Source organism: Bos indicus x Bos taurus, chromosome 18, assembly GCF_003369695.1.
Source record: "Bos indicus x Bos taurus breed Angus x Brahman F1 hybrid chromosome 18, Bos_hybrid_MaternalHap_v2.0, whole genome shotgun sequence".
In the NCBI taxonomy this organism is placed as follows: domain Eukaryota; kingdom Metazoa; phylum Chordata; class Mammalia; order Artiodactyla; family Bovidae; genus Bos; species Bos indicus x Bos taurus.
Window position 1 is genome coordinate 9,164,130 of NC_040093.1, and position 16,770 is coordinate 9,180,899.

The 16,770-nt window shown below is 54.7% G+C and overlaps 1 protein-coding gene across 2 annotated transcripts in view; it reads left to right on the top strand.

The window, feature by feature from the left end:
- The window catches only part of LRRC4B (leucine rich repeat containing 4B), a 43,106-nt gene extending 26,336 nt beyond the window's left edge, over positions 1–16,770 (top strand). For both annotated transcript variants that reach the window (XM_027515030.1, XM_027515029.1), the window contains exon 3: positions 14,203–16,770. In XM_027515030.1, coding sequence (XP_027370831.1) covers positions 14,203–16,053 — 1,851 coding nt within the window. In that variant the 3' untranslated portion in view covers positions 16,054–16,770. The remainder of the gene's footprint in view (positions 1–14,202) is intronic.

The following is a 16,770-nucleotide window of genomic DNA, read 5'->3' on the forward strand; positions in this document are numbered from 1 at the left end:
CCCAGGAGTCAGCCCAGAAAAGTGAGGCCCTGCCAGCCAGGCTTTGGTTTCAAGAAAGTCAGTCTGTTGCAGAGAAGAACCCACCGTGGCACGTGACCGAGGCGAGCACCAGAAATGGCTTTGCAGTTACGCACCAGTTTGCAATTTTCTGGGCAGTCAAGTCCTTACCAGCATCAGGAAACACAGGGGGTTTTTGACTGGATGGACTTTTCCCAGCCAGAGCTCTTGAAGGAAGGGAATGGTGAGCAGAGTGGGTGCAGAAGGACCCTCTCTGGAGGTCAGCAAGGGCAGGCTGGTGGGACTCCCCAACCTGGGTCACCGAGGCAGGAAGGGACAGCCAGCCTCAGGGGCCATGCCCAGGCTCCCAGGACTGCATGCCTAACTCAACCTCCCCAGCTTCCATCCTGACTCTCGTTTCCTCCTTCCTTCCCTTGGAAGCGCCCCCCAGAACCCTGGGTCATCCCATCGCCCCCCAGAACCCTGGGTCATCCCGTCGCCCCCCAGAACTCTGGGTCATCCCGTCACCCCCCCAGAACCCTGGGTCATCCCGTCGCCCCCCAGAACCCTGGGTCATCCCATCGCCCCCCAGAACCCTGGGTGTTCCCATCACCCCCCAGAACCCTGGGTCTTCCCGTCGCCCCCCCAGAACCCTGGGTCTTCCCGTTGCCCCCAGAACCCTGGATCACCGCCCGAACCTGGGTCACCCTGTCGCCCCCCCAGCACCCTGGGTCTTCCCGTCGCCCTCTCTGACACTTAGTTTCTGCATCTGTCAAGACAGGACTCTGGAAGCCTTGGAAGTCAGGAAGACTCTTCCTGACTTATTTTCATTTTGACATGTAACACCCACACAAGAAGAACATGGACGTGAATGTCCAGCTCAAAACGATCATCAGAAAGGGAAGGGCTGGGACTTCCCTGGTGGTCCAGTAGCTAAGAATCTGCCTGCCAACGCAGGGGACACGGGTTAGATCCCTGGTCTGGGAAGATCCCACGTGCCTCCGGACAACTAAGCCTGTGTGCCCCAACTACTGGGCCTGAGCTCTGGAGCCCGGGAGCCACAACTACCGAGGCCCGAGTGCCCTAGAGCCCGTGGTCCCAAAAAGAGAAGCCCGAGTACCTGCATCGGAGAGTAACCACCACTCTCTGCAGCTAGAGAGAGCCCGCATGTAGTAATGAAGACCCAGTGCAGCCAGAAATAAATAGATAAGTGGGGAAAAAAAAAAAAAGGCTCTTTGCTTCCACTGCATGGGGTGAGGGTTGATCCCTGGTCGGGGAATGAAGATCCCACATGCTGTGTGGCAGGCCAAAAAGTGAACGTTTTAAAAAAGAGAGAGAGAAGGGCCACATCAATGCCACCAGGACAAGAAACGGAACATAAAAAACCTCTGAATCCTCCCCCAGAGTCCTCACTCCGGGCAGCTACCCTCCTGCACGTCTGGCTGCTTCTGCTCCACCAACCTGCTGAGATGCATCCCTGGGGTTTCCTGTGGCCATGGCTGCTCCCCTTTCCCTTCTGTATTGTTGGGTCATGTTCTATCCATTGCAGATACTTCAGTTCCGCTTTGCATTTCTGTTGATGGGCATTTGGCCACGCCAAGCAGCATGTGGGATCTTAGTTCCCAGACCAGGGATCGAACCCACACCCCCTGCATTGGCAGTGCAGACTCTTAACCACTGGACCACCAGGGAAGTCCTGTTAACGGGCATTTGGATTGTCTCCAGGTTAAGGCTCTCACAGGCTTCCTTGCTGGCTCAGCAGGTAAAGAATCAGCCCGCCAGTGCAGGAGTCATGAGGGGTATGGGTTCACTCCCTGGGTTGAGAGATCCCTTGGAGGAGGGCATAGTAACCCACTCCTGTATTCTTGCCTAGAGAATCCCATGGACGGGGGAGCTTGGTGGGGTCCATGGGGTCGCACAGAGTCGGACACAGCTGAAGCCACTGAGCACACACGCAGAGTGAGAACTCTGCCTGCTTTTAAATTTAGTTTTTCCGAGTGGGTGGATATGTGGGTGGAGCCCCTTCCCCATTTATCCCTTGAGAGTGGGCTGCCTGCCTCAGGCTGGGGTGGGAGGGGCGGCAAAGCTCTCTCAGACTCAGGTGTGTAGGTGAGCAGGCCCAGGAAATGATGCCACACACCTCGGGCCTCACGGGGCAAGTCCTGTGCCAACGAGCTGGTCCACTTCTTTGAACATCGGATGCCCCGGTGTTCCCTCTGGTACCCACCCTGATGGAGGCAGAATCCTTCAGGACTCGGCCCCCACCCATCTCTCCCCTCTCCAGCCTCCTGCATCCTGGGCAGGACACTGGCCCTTCCTGCTCCCTCCTAGCTCAGCACCTTCACATGCGCTGTTCCCTTTCTCTGGAATGCTGTTCCACTCTGCCACTCACTTGGGCAACCCTGGCACTTAGGATGGTGGGGGACTGTTGAGATTTGACTCACGAGTCCTCTGACACATTGTGGAACCCACTGGAGCCTCAGTTTTGTCGTCAGCAAAATGGGGATAATGGTCCATCTTACAGCTGCCAAGAAATTCCATGTCTCTAACCTTTGGACCAGCACGTACTGAGCGCCTCTGTGTGCCGTGCGGTCTTGGGGGCCCTGGACTCAGTGCCTCAGCAGGTCTGATGAGGGAAGAGCGCCTGGTGCCTTAGTATGCACGCACACAGCTGATGAACAGTGTTGTGGTAGTTAGAGGTGAACAGCAAAAGGGCTCAGCCATACATACACGTGTCCATTCTCCCCCAAGCCCCCCGCCTCCCCTCCAGGCTTGGCTCCCTGTGTTCTACAGGAGGTCCCTGATCGACCCCAGAGCTTTATCCACCAGGCTGCAGGGTCGGCCTGTAAGATGGCTGGGCGGGGTCTGTCTGAGCACAGTGGCTGTCCGGGGAGCCGATACGTGGATGTCAGGCTGTCTCCTCTCCCGCCCTGGCCTGAGCACCCCCTGCCGCCCCATGTAGCCGTGGAGGGCCAGCCCAGGGAGCACGTTGAGAGGTTGGTTTCAGCTGCCCTCTCCCATCATGGTTCCTGGGGAACAGCCTCTGCCCCCCTGGAGCCTCTCGGAGCCCCCGTTAGAGCAGTGCCTGGTACGGCCTGGAACCTCCTAGCAGGGACACACTGGTTGGATTTGTCGTTGGCAGTGAGGGAGCGGTGATGGAGAGGATGCTGCGTTCTGGGTGGCCCCTGGGCTGGGCCGTGTTGTTGTGATACGTGTCTGTTCTCGGTCCTCAGGGCCCGTGTCCCCATGTTCCAGAGGGGACTCGGGCCCCAGAAGGCCGAGTCTTAGGCCTGGGGGAGCTCAGTGAGCAAGATGAGAGCCCTCAGCAGCCCACACGCTTGCCCAGCTCTGGCCACATCCTCGCAGTCAGACAAATCCACACTGAAAATGGGAAGCATGAGTCCCTGACCTCAGAGAAGTCGTCATAAAAGCAGTGGATACAGGAAAAAAGAAACAATTGAAAAAAAAAAAAAAAAACCTGTGAATGTGGACTTCCCTGGCAGTCCAGTGGTTAAGACTCTGCGCTTCCGACACGGAGGGGTGCAAGTTCGATCCCTGGTTGGGAAACTAAGATCCCGCATGCCGTGGGGCAACTAGGCTCAAGTGCCCCAGCTACTGAGCCCGAGGGCCTCAACTAAGACCCAACGCAGCCCAAGGGGGGAAAAAAGTGAACCTAAAATAATTAACGAGAAAAAAACCCGGGAAGCTTACTAAATTTTTGTTTGCGGTTCATTACATTCAAAACCTATAAAAGCGATTTATCTTCATGGTGTTCAGATGAACAATTCGTCTCATGATTCTCCAACCACAGTTAAATTTTTAATAAGGGATTTCTTGACAGTCTATTTTCTTAAAAATCCCAAAAGAATACGGTGGTTTTTTTTTTTTCCTCCCCAACGTTAATAGCATTTATCTACCACTACTGAAGTGGAAAGTCCCCTAATTTATAGGCGAGGTTACAGGATGGAAGGAGCCGGGGGAAAAGTCCCCAGCGGGGAGGGAGGTGGTCAAGGATGAGACCACGTTCCCAGGCTGGCCTGACCACTGTTTGCATCCGTGACAGCACAGAGCCAGGCTCACGGGTTGTGGGGTGGGGGGCGGGGGGCAGGAGGGCTTGGCAGGATGTCAGCGTTCCCTTGAGCCAGAGACGTCAGACTCGGAGAGCAGGGGGATTTGCCTGCTCTGAGAAGCCAGTCCCCACCTTGTTCATCCCACTGTGTGTCAGTGGACACAAGGGTGAGCCGGCCCTTAGCATCAGAGAGGGTTTGGGGAGGGGTTTCAGATGGTGCTGGGTGAAGGGGCCGCAGGCCTGCCTCTCCCCTGCAGCCAGGGCACCTCCCAAGATCTGTTTACACCATCACCACTTAAATGATCATTTGCATAATTAGTATGTTGGGTGTCTCAGGTCCCCTCTCAAGGTCGGGCTCTGGGAAGTCGGCTGTGGCTGTGTCTTCTCCCTGCTGGATTCCCAGAGCCCTGCACGGTGCTTGACACATAGCAGGCACTCAGAGTATCTTCCAAATGAGCAAGTCAGCATGTGGGTAACGTGAACAATGGATGGGCTCTGCAGCTCAGCGAATTGCGTTGGAACCCACAGAAGCCCAGCCCTCTCGGTTTAGGTGTGGGCGTGGCGGAGACCCGGTGTTTCCATTCAGGAGAAGCAGACACTGAGTCCTTGTTCTGCTACTCTGGAGCTGTGAGACTGAGGGCAAATGACTACCTCAATGAACCTCCATGTCCTTAGCTGTAAACCGCCAAATGTGCAGAGAGAAGGCAAGGGCATGTGGTTGGTCATCTTCATGTGACAAGATTTCCACAAGGATCAAAGCAGATGACAACCTGAGTGCTTAGCACAGGGTCTGCTAAATGCAAAAGTGAAAGTGAAGTTGCTCAGTTGTGTCCGACTCTTTGCGACCCCATGGACTGTATCCCACCAGGCTCCTCCCTCCATGGGATTCTCCAGGCAAGAGTACTGGAGTGGGTTGCCATTTTCCTTCTCCAGGGGATCTTCCTGACTCAGGGATCAAACCTGGATCTCCCGCATTCCAGGAGACACTTTACCTCTAAGCCACTCAACAAATACTAGTTTCTCCGTTTGACTTGTTAGGAACCTGCTTTGGATGGTCCTTTGTTAGAGTCAGAGATGGGGTCAGCCTTGTATTCTCTGGAAGAGGAGAGGAGTTGACTGGCTTTGATCTTTAGGTTGTTGTTCAGTCGCTCAGCTGTGTCTGACTCTGTGCCCCATGGACTGCAGCATGCCAGGCTTCCCTGTCTTTCACTATCTCTGGGAGTTTGCTCAAACTCATATCCATTGAATTGGTGATGCCATCCAACCATCTCATCCTCTGTTGTTCCCTTCTCCTGCACTCAATCTTTCCCAGCATCAGGGCCTTTTCCAATGAGTTGGCTCTTCCTATCAGGTGGCCAAAGTATTGCAGCTTCAGCTTTAGCTTCAGTCCTTCCAATGAATATTCAGGGTTGATTTCCTTTAGGATTGACTGATTTGATCTCCTTGCTGCCCAAGGGACTCTTATGAGTCTTCTCCAGCACCACAGTTTGAAGGCATCGATTCTTTGACACTCAGCCTTTTTTATGGTCCAACTCTCACATCCATACATGACTACTGGAAAAACCATAGCTTTGACTCACACCATGGATGCTCTCCAAATGAGCCTTGTCCATTCTAAGCCTTGACTAAGGCTTGAACTGGGTGCAGAGAAGGCAGAAATGATTCAGATGGAGTTTACTCATGAAGACTCACAGCCCAGACAAGGAGACACATGCACTGAACCAGCATGATAAGGGTCTGCTAAGAGAATGCCTGTGATGAGTCAGTGAGCACAAGCCAAAGAGAGACTCCTGGCAGAAGGCGATTGGAATGTCCCAGGGAACTAGAAGCCCAGGTGGCGTTAATGGTAAAGAACCTGCCTGCCAGTGCAGGAGACATAAGAGACATAGATAGGTTCGATCCCTGGATGAGGAAGATGCCCTGGAAGAGGGCACGGCAACCCACTGCAGTATTCTTGCCTGGAGAATTCCACGGACAGAGGAGCCTGGCAGGCTGCAGTCCTTGGGGTCGCCAAGAGTTGGACATGACTGAAGCGACTGAGCAACCGTGGCAGGCATACCAGGTGGAGGGCACAGCCTGTGCGAAGGCAAAGAGGCCGGGCAAAGCATGGTGAGCATATAGAACCCCATATGTCTCCCTGTGGCCAGAGCAGGGGGGAGGCCAGTGGGGCAGGTCCAGAGCCTCTGATACCAGGCTGAGGGTCACAGGGAGCCGTGGGAGGGCTGTGAGCAGGGATGTGGCAGGATGTGAACTGCACTTTAGACAGTTCTGGCAGCAGATGTAGAGAAAACGGACAGGGAAGAAGCCGGAAGCCCGGAGGTATGACAGTTGTTAACGGTCATCATCAGCCCATCAACAATTTAAAAATATGTATTACTGCCTGCTTGCCATGTCCCGGGCACTGCCTATCTTGTCCGAGCCTCACAACGCTGCAGGACCTGCAAGGAAAATGGTCTCAGAGACGTTAGGACACCTGGGCAATCGCATACCGCTGCTGCTGCTGCTAGGTCGCGTCAGTCGTGTCCAACTCTGTGCGACCCCATAAACGGCAGCCCAACAGGCTCCTCTGTCCCTGGGATTCTCCAGGCAAGAACACTGGAGTGGGTTGCCATTTCCTTCTCCAATAGCACGCACCGCTGGTCAGCAGCAAAGCCAAGATTCGAACCAGCCAGCGCTGACTCCCACCCACAGCCCCCAGTCACCCTGCAGAGAAGAGGAGGGAGAAAAGACTGGAATCCCGTTACAAATAAAGGGACTCACTATTTAAAGCAAGCCTACAGTGCCTCCTCAGTAAACCCGGGCTTCCCTTCTCTGCCACACCCCCGGCCTGCAGCCTGCTTATTCCCGATGCTGCTGCTGAGTCGCTTCAGTCGTGTCCGACTCTGTGCCACCCCATAGACGGCAGCCCACTAGGCTCCTCTGTCCCTGGGATTCTCCAGGCAAGAACACTGGAGTGGGTTGCCATTTCCTTCTCCAATGCATGAAAGTGAAAAGTGAAAGTGAAGTCGCTCAGTCGTGCCCGACTCTTAGCGACTCCATGGACTGCAGCCCACCAGGCCCCTCGGTCCATGGGATTTTCCAGCCAAGAGTACTGGAGTGGGTTGCCCTTGAGTGCATCATTAAAGGGACTGGCGGGGAGACCCCCCCCAGCCCCGCCTGGGGAGTGCCCCTGCAGCTCCCGTCACACACCCCCTTCCCAGCACGAAGGGGACAAAGCACGTGGACCCGGAGCAGCCGCAGCCCTGGGCGGAGCCGGACGCACCTTTTGGACATGATGTGGTTTCAGTTGCTTTGTGCAGAGAACCAGGGAAACCTGGGCACACCTACCAGCTGTGGGCTTCCCCCAGGCCTGGTGAGCAGCCCTGCTGAGTCACTCGACCTTGCTGCGCTAACAGCATCAGCCCCACCGGGCTGGGCAGGACAAGCCGGGCTGGTGGCTGGGGGTGCCCAGCCCAGAGCCTGGCACTCATCACTGCAGCTCAGATGCTGCCTGCGCGTGCCAAGCCTTGTACTGAGCGAATCTCACCGAGCACCTCATGTCCTCCAGCCAGCTCTGCAGGCCTAGTGTTGAAGGTGCCCTTCCATGGAGAATGGTCCTCCTCCATTTGCTCCTTCAGAATTGCCCTATCCTGGCTCAATAAATAGGCAAAGGATGGATGAATGAATGAGAGACATTTGGGCTGGGTTCAAGAGGGTGGACCAGAAAGAGGGCTGATGAATGTGGAAGAATTGATGCTTTTGAACTGTGGTGCTGGAGAAGACATTGGAGAGTCCCTTGGACTGCAAGGAGATCAAACCAGTCCATCCTAAAGGAAACCAATCATTGGAAGGACTGATGCTGAAACTGAAGCTCCAGTCCTTTGGCTACCTGATGGGAAGAGCCAACTCATTGGAAGAGACCCTGATGCTGGGAAAGATTGAGGGCAAGTGGAGAAGGGGACGACAGAGGATGAGATGGTTGGATGGCATCACCAATTCAATGGACATGAACTTGGGTGAACTCGGGGAGATGGTGAGGAACAGGGAGGCCTGGCATGCTGCAGTCCATTGGGGTCGCAAAGAGTCAGACACGACTGAGTGACTGAACAAGAAGAACAAGAGGGTCAGTTCAGTTCAGTCACTCAGTCGTGTATGACTCTTTGTGACCCCATGGACTGTAGCACAAGAGGGTGGGCAGGAGTTTTCTAGGTGGATGAAAAGGGAAGGGCATTCTGAGCAGGGTAAGAGTGTATGCAAAGGTGGAGTGCCTGTGAGATAGTTTTAGAAGTTGATACTGGCTGAAATGCAGCTGGAGTGATGGCTGCAGGTGAGGGGGCCAAGCCAGGCTTCCAAGGCAGGCTGAATCTCCCGGAGGGCACTGGGGAGCCATGGAGGGCTCTAGAGGAAGGCAGAGGCTGGGTCAGGTCCAGGTGTCGCAAGGCCCTGCAGATGGACTCAAAGGGAAGAGATTGGAGGCTGGGAAGGTTGAGACATAAGCTGGGCCATGGGAACAGAGGAGGCAAGAGACATTCAAAAGGGACAGAACTGGCTGGCTTGCTGGTTGACCAGCCCTAACATGGGAGGCTGTGGGCAATGCGGGGTGCAAAGCTACATTCCTGCTTTTGACTGGGAAGGCGGGCTAGAGGGGCCCTGCTGAGGATGGGGACCCCGGAAGGAATGGGGACAGGGTGGGGCATGTGGACAGATTTGCTGGGAACTAGGGAGGACCACAGGGCGTTGTGTGACTCAGACAGGGTGAGGGGGCGATGGGGCGGCTCCTAGAAATTCTTTTCATATACTTATTGGTTGGTTTGGTTGGCTGCACCTGGTCTTAGCTTCGGCACACGAACTCTTAGTTACAGCGTGAGGGATCTAGTTCCCCGAGCAGGGGTGGAACCCGGCCCCCGGCACTGGGAGCATGGAGTCTTCGCCCCTGGACCACCAGGGAAGGCCTCCCAGGGGATCTTGCCGGCACCTGGGCCAGCAACCCGTGTTCTCAGTTTCTCAGTCTAAGCCCCCAAGTCTGACCTTTGACGAGTCCACCTCATTCTCTGCCTAGTGATTAGTAATGACTGCATATTACTGTTATTATTATTGTTGCTATTAATGGAAACAGCGACTAAAAGGCCTGCTTGGGGCTTTGCCAGCGTTTCCCGGGGCGATGAGGAAAGACAGCCTGTGAGAAGGGTTCTGTGGCTTTTATATTTGGGAAACTCAGAGTCGTTGAGCAAAGCAAAGGGCCAGCCAGTTTGATCGGGAAAGCTTTTTGTCATGCTGCTGTTTGGAAGCTCGCAGGATGGGCTGGCGAGAGAACACACTGGGCTCTTTCTGGGACGGCTTAGGGAAGGAAACCCAGGCTCCCCGCGGCCCAAGTAGCAGGGCTGGGGCTCCAGGGCCCCCGAGAGCTGCCAGGCCAAGGCTTTCGGGCCCCTCTTCTTCTCAGCCCCGACTGCAGACACAGACCTGGCGGGCTGCAGGGTCCCCAGGCCAGCCCTCCCTAGCTGAGTCCAGGTCTAAAGGTGAGCCTGTTCACTGCAGGAAATGAGACGAGGCAGGAGCAGACGAGGCAGGAAAAGAAAAAACTGACCTTGTCAATTCTATCTCTGAAAGCAGGCGTAGCCCCAGGAAGAGATTCTAGGTGGGCACAGAAGTCAGGTTTTAGAAGCATATTCATGACGTTGGGAAGGCTCACGATATCCTATTATTGAGGGGAAAGGCAGGAACCAGCTGCTAAGGGCGTGACCTGTCAAACACACATCAGACCTCAAAGACTTAGTGTGGAAAGAGTGTAAAATAGGGGCTTCCCTGGTGGGTCAGTGGTAAAAGACCCCACCTGCCAATGCCGGAGACACAAGTTCGATCCCTGGTCCCGGAAGATCCCACATGTGGCGGAACAGCTAAGCCCATGGGCCACAACCATTGAGCCCGTGACCTAGAGCCTGTGCTCAACACCAAGAGACGCTACCACAATGAGAAGCTGGAGCATCGCAACTAGAGAGTAGCCCCCACTTTCTGCAACTAGAGAAAAAGCCCATGCAGCAATGAAGACCCAGCTCAGTAAAAATAAATTTTAAAAAAAGATTGTAAAACATCTCATGTGTAAGTTCTCCCCTGGATTACATGTTGAAATCATAACGTTGCTGTTCAGTCACCAGTGAGTGTACGAAAGTTGCTCAGCCGTGTCCAACTCTTTGAGACCCTGTGGACTATACAGTCCATGGAATTCCCCAGGCCACAATACTGGAGTGGGTGGCCGTTCCCTTCTCCAGGGGATCTTCCCAACCCAGGGATCGAACCCAGGTCTCCTGCATTGCAAGCAGATTCTTACCAGCTGAGCTACCAGGGAATCCACTTCAGTTGCTAAGTCGTGTCCAACTCTTTTCGACCCCATGGACTGCAGCACGCCAGGCTTCCTTGTCCTTCACCATCTCCAGGAGCTTGCTCAAACTCATGTCCATTGAGTCAGTTATGCCATCCAACCATCTCATCCTCCATTGCCCCCTTCTATCTTGGAACTATCAAGCTAATCAATCATTAAAATTGATTTCATCTGTCTTGGGTTTGTGGGTTTTTTTTTAATGTGGCCTCTAGGAAACTGACAATTAAACATGTAGCAGGCATCATGTTTCTGTTGGGTCATGCCAGCAGGAATGGTGGCTCTTGTTTTATGATGATAACTGCACCAGGAATGACATTGTTCCTTATACTGGGGTGCCTCCCAGGTTAGAGTCTCTTTTTTTAAGTTTTTAAAGTGTTTTTCTACTTAAAAATAATTTTTCTTCATTAAAGAGAAAGCATAACTTAAGAAAAATAACTTAAGCCCATAATCCCCAGCTGCTGGAGTTCACCACTAAGAAATGGCTAGGGCATGTCCTTTGCAGCCTTTTCCTGCTGTGTATATGCACACACCCGGTCCCTTGGCTGCTTTTTTTTAAGTTCTATGAAGACATAAGCACACTGTCTGCTATTTAGGGTTCTCCATTATCCCCTTAGTATTCAAATGCAAGCATCTCCATGGCAAAACTAGGCTGCAGAAAAGCTGTCTGATGGCTGCGCAGTCTCCCATGCCTTGGTGTAACCAGCACGGTGATTGATGAGGAGAATCTGGTAAGATTAGATTGTGCGTCCCAAGCCCAGCCCTGCACTGCCCCTTCTGTGGTCCATCAACCTCCACCCTAACAGGTGGCAGCCGAGTGCAGGGGTGAAGAGCTGGGACTCTGGAGCCAGACAACCTCAGTCAGATCCCAGATCTGCCAGCCCCTCCTGTGCATCCCTGGGCCAGTCGCTGCGTCTCTCTGTGCTTCCACTTCCTCCCACTTTGCCCTTGTTTTGTCACTCAATCGTTCCCACACTCTGCTACCCCACTGTGGCACACCAGGCCTCCCTGTCCATCACCAGCTCCTGGAGCCTGCTCAAACTCACATCCATCGAGTCGGTGATGCCACCCAACCATCTCATCCTCTGTCGTCCCCTTCTTGTCCTGCCTTCAATCTTTGTCAGCATTGGGGTCTTTTCCAAAGAGTCAGGTAGCCAAAGTATTGGAGCTTTAGCTTCAGCATCAGTCCTTCCAATGAATATTCAGGATTGATTTCCTTTAGGATTGACTGGTTTGATCTTGCAGTCCAAAGGACTCTCAAGAGTCTTCTCCAGCGCCACAGTTCGAAAGCATCAATTCTTCAGCGCTCAGCCTTCTTTAGGGTCCAACTCTCACATCTGCACATGACTACTGGAAAAAATCCATGGCTTTGACTACATGAACCTTTGTGGGCAAAGTGATGTCTCTGCTTTTGAATACGCTGTCTAGGTTAGTCATAGCTTTCTTCCAAGGAACAAGCATCCTTTAATTTCATGGCTGCAGTCACTGTCCACAGTGATTTTGGAGCCCAAGAAAAGAAAATTTGTCACTGTTACCACTTTTTCCCCATCAATTTGCCATGAAGTGATGGGACTGGATGCCATGATCTTAGTTTTTTGCATGTTGGGTTTTAAGCCAGCTTTCCCACTCTCCTCTTTCACCCTCATCTTCCCACTTAGATGGAGATCATTCATAACCCCTCCTGTGACACCCTTGAGGCTGAATGTGTTTGGCCATCTGATATTAGAAAGGTATTCATATACAGCATATAGGTTTACAGCACCCCCAACGATCTCATACTTCTTAAATCTGGAATGTTTCTAGAGTGGAATGTTTGACTAGTCACAAGAAGGGGATCAATAAAAGCTTTAAACAGCTTCACATGAGTTCTGATCAGGTTTTGCCACCAAATGGGGTTTGGTGCCAAAGTTATTGAGAAACCTGGCTTTTGGAGCTCTATGGATTTCATAGTTGTTCTATGGATTTCAGGGCGATTTGTTGGATTAACCGAGTTGTTGGCTGTAAAGCATTTAGAATAGCTTCTGGCACCCAAGAAGTATCTGATGCATGTTAGCTGCTGGCATAACTTTTTTTTTTTTAATCTTTTGGCCATGCCATGCATCATGTGGAACCTTAGTCCCCCAACCAGAGACTGAACCCATGCCCCCTGCGTTGGCAGCACAGAGTCAACAACTGGACCACTAGGGAAGTCCCTAACTTCTTTTAATCTTTATTTTTTAGGCCATGCCACAAAGCTTGTGAAATTTTAGTTCCTTGACCAGGGACCAAACTGGAGCCCTTGGCAGTGAGAGCTTGGAGTTCTAATCACTGGACCACCAGGGAATTTCCTATATTTAATCTTTTTGATTAAATACTTTATATGGGATAAAATGCCTCCCATGTTACGGGTGGGCTTCCCTGGTGGCTAAGCTGGTAAAGAATCCGCCTGCAATGCTGGGGACCTGGGTTCAGTCCCTGAGTAGGGAAGATCCCCTGGAGAAGGAAATGGCAACCCACTTCAGTACTCTTGCCTGGAAAATTCCATGGACAGAGGAGCCTGGTAGGCTACAGTCCATGGGGTCACAGAGAGTCGGACACGACTGAGCGACTTCACTATGTTATGGGTACAGTTTGGGAACTTTTGCCAGTTGCATTCACCTTTGTAGCCCCCACCCCAACTAGGGACATTTCTATCAGCCCAGGAACCCTGTTCCCTCGTGGCCCTTGGCAGACTGTCCTCGCCCTGCCCAGGAACTTACACACACACGTGGAATGAACAGGGTTCTGTGGCACATGCTCCTTTGGGTCTGGCTGCTTTCACCCAACCTGATGCCCATGAAATCCATCCAAGTTGTGTCCAAAGTTTGTTATTTTTCCTTGCTGAGCCATCATGTCCCATCCTGCAGACACAGAGCATGGCTCCATCACCAGGTGATGGGCCCTGGTTCATTTCCAGCTTGGGCTGTAATGAACACAGATGCTGTGAGCACCCATCACAGGCTTTTGGATGGACATCTGCTGTCCTTTCTCATGGGGAAATACTTGGGAACTGGAGGGGCTGGGTCCCAGGTAACTAACTCTCTGTTTCACTTTATAAGAAGAAAGCCTCAAACTACTTTCCCCAGTGACCTCATGGTCTTACAGAAAAGATGGAGACATGGGGAGTCGTCACCCGCGCCAGCACTCAGAGCTCTTTGATCCAGACATAGAGAACAGACTCCTGGTTGCCAAGGGGGAGGTGATGCATTGGGAGTTTGGGATTAGAAGATGCAAATGATTATATATAGAATGGATAAACAATGTTTTACTGTATAGCACAGGGAACTATATTCAATATCCTGTGATAAACCATCATGGAAAAGAATAGAAAAAGAATGTGTGTTGTATATATATGTGTATATATTTTCATGTATATGAATATATACATGTATTTTTCATGTATATATAACTGAATCACTTTGGTTTACAACAGAAATAAACCAACCATGAAAAGTGTTAGTCATTCAGGGTGTTTGACTCTCAGCAACCCCCTGGACTATGTAGCCCACCAGGCTCCTCTGCCCATGGGCTTCTCCAGGCAAGAATACTGGACTGGGTTGCCATGCCCTTCTCCAGGGGATCTTCCCAACCCCGGGATCCAACCCAGGTCTCCAGCATTACAGGCAGATTCTTTACTGTCTGAGCCACCAAGGAAGCCCAAACCAACCATACTTCAATAAAATTAAAAAAAAAAAAAAAATCCTCTGTGGTCCACCCGGTTAGTGTCAGTATCACCGATGGTGTCTCCCCTCCCCCACCTCAGGTGATCCGGACGGACACGTTCAAGCACCTTCGGCACCTAGAGATCCTACAGCTGAGCAAGAACCTGGTTCGCAAGATCGAGGTGGGCGCCTTCAACGGGCTGCCCAGCCTCAACACCCTGGAACTGTTCGACAACCGGCTGACGACGGTGCCCACGCAGGCCTTCGAGTACCTGTCCAAGCTGCGTGAGCTCTGGCTGCGGAACAACCCCATCGAGAGCATCCCGTCGTACGCCTTCAACCGCGTGCCCTCGCTCCGCCGCCTCGACCTGGGCGAGCTCAAGCGGCTGGAGTACATCTCGGAGGCGGCCTTCGAAGGCCTGGTGAACCTGCGCTACCTCAACCTGGGCATGTGCAACCTCAAGGACATCCCCAACCTGACGGCCCTGGTGCGCCTGGAGGAGCTGGAGCTGTCTGGCAACCGGCTGGACCTCATCCGCCCGGGCTCCTTCCAGGGCCTGACCAGCCTGCGCAAGCTGTGGCTGATGCACGCCCAGGTGGCCACCATCGAGCGCAACGCCTTCGACGACCTCAAGTCGCTGGAGGAGCTCAACCTGTCCCACAACAACCTGATGTCGCTGCCCCACGACCTCTTCACGCCCCTGCACCGCCTGGAGCGCGTCCACCTCAACCACAACCCCTGGCACTGCAACTGCGACGTGCTGTGGCTCAGCTGGTGGCTCAAGGAGACGGTGCCCAGCAACACGACGTGCTGCGCGCGCTGCCACGCGCCCGCCGGCCTCAAAGGGCGCTACATCGGTGAGCTGGACCAGTCGCACTTCACCTGCTACGCGCCGGTCATCGTGGAGCCGCCCACGGACCTCAACGTCACCGAGGGCATGGCCGCCGAGCTCAAGTGCCGCACAGGCACGTCCATGACCTCCGTCAACTGGCTGACGCCCAACGGCACCCTCATGACCCACGGCTCGTACCGCGTGCGCATCTCCGTCCTCCACGACGGCACGCTCAACTTCACCAACGTCACTGTGCAGGACACGGGCCAGTATACCTGCATGGTGACGAACTCGGCCGGCAACACCACAGCCTCGGCCACACTCAACGTCTCGGCCGTGGACCCCGTGGCGGCTGGAAGTGCCGGCAGCGCGGGCGGCGGCGGTGGGGGCGGCCCCGGGGGCGGCCCCGGAGGCGGAGGCGGCGGCTACACCTACTTCACCACCGTGACGGTGGAGACCCTGGAGACGCAGCCTGGAGAGGAGGCTCTGCAGCCGCGCGGGACCGAGAAGGAGCCGCCGGGGCCCACGACAGACGGCGTCTGGGGCGGGGGCCGGCCCGGGGAGGGGGCAGGCCAGGCCTCCTCGTCCACCACGGCGCCCGCCCCGCGCTCCTCGAGGCCCACGGAGAAGGCGTTCACCGTGCCCATCACGGACGTGACGGAGAACGCCCTCAAGGACCTGGATGACGTCATGAAGACCACCAAGATCATCATCGGCTGCTTCGTGGCCATCACGTTCATGGCCGCCGTGATGCTCGTGGCCTTCTACAAGCTGCGCAGGCAGCACCAGCTGCACAAGCACCATGGGCCCACGCGCACGGTGGAGATCATCAACGTGGAGGACGAGCTGCCCGCCGCCTCCGCCGTGTCCGTGGCCGCCGCCGCCGCCGTGGCGGGCGGGGGCGGCGTGGGCGGGGACAGCCACCTGGCCCTGCCCGCGCTGGAGCGCGACCACCTCAACCACCACCACTACGTGGCGGCCGCCTTCAAGGCGCACTACAGCAGCAACCCCAGCGGCGGGGGCTGCGGGGGCAAGGGCCCGCCCGGCCTCAACTCCATCCACGAACCTCTGCTCTTCAAGAGCGGCTCCAAGGAGAACGTGCAAGAGACGCAGATCTGAAGCCGGGGTTGGGGGGTTGCGGGGGTTGCGGGGGTGGGCCCCTCCTAGGGGGGAGGGGCTGGGGCCGGACCGGGACCCTCCCCACAGCCCCAGCCCCGCACAGGGGAGGTTGGGGCAGGCAGCTCAAGGCGCCCCCCCGCGTCCGGACCCCAGGGCGGCTCTCCAAGCGAGGACATGGTGGGGCCCCGAAAATGGAGCCCCCCAGCGGTTCCGAGCCTCGCCCCACTCCCTGGCGATGGGAGGGGACGCAGGAGGGGAGTGGCCGGAATCCTCCGCCTTTCCTCCTCGCTCTCCCGACCAACTGCTCCCGGCCCTCCGCCTTCCAGGGGAGAGAGGAGCTTTTTTGAAGGGCGTCCTCTCCTCGCCCCCAACAGCCCTCCTTTTACGGTTCATTTTTTGCAGTTTGACGCCTGTCCCCCACCCCCAGCCCTGCCCTATCCTACCCCTAACCCCCTGGAAACTGAAGAGACAGCCACGCGGTCAGAGCCTCCGGACACCCTGGCCCTGCCCTGGGGGAGTCCACTCCCGGCCCTGGCCTCAGTGGGCCGGGGATGGGGCGGCGTCAGCCCGCCCCCCACCGTTATCCCCAACCCTCTCCTGCCCCACAGACTCTTTTGATACTGAAGGGAGGTTTGCGTCAACGACTACCTGCTCTGTAATTACTTTAAAAAAAAAAAAAAAAACACGGAAAAAGTAAAAAATTTTTTGGTCATGGAA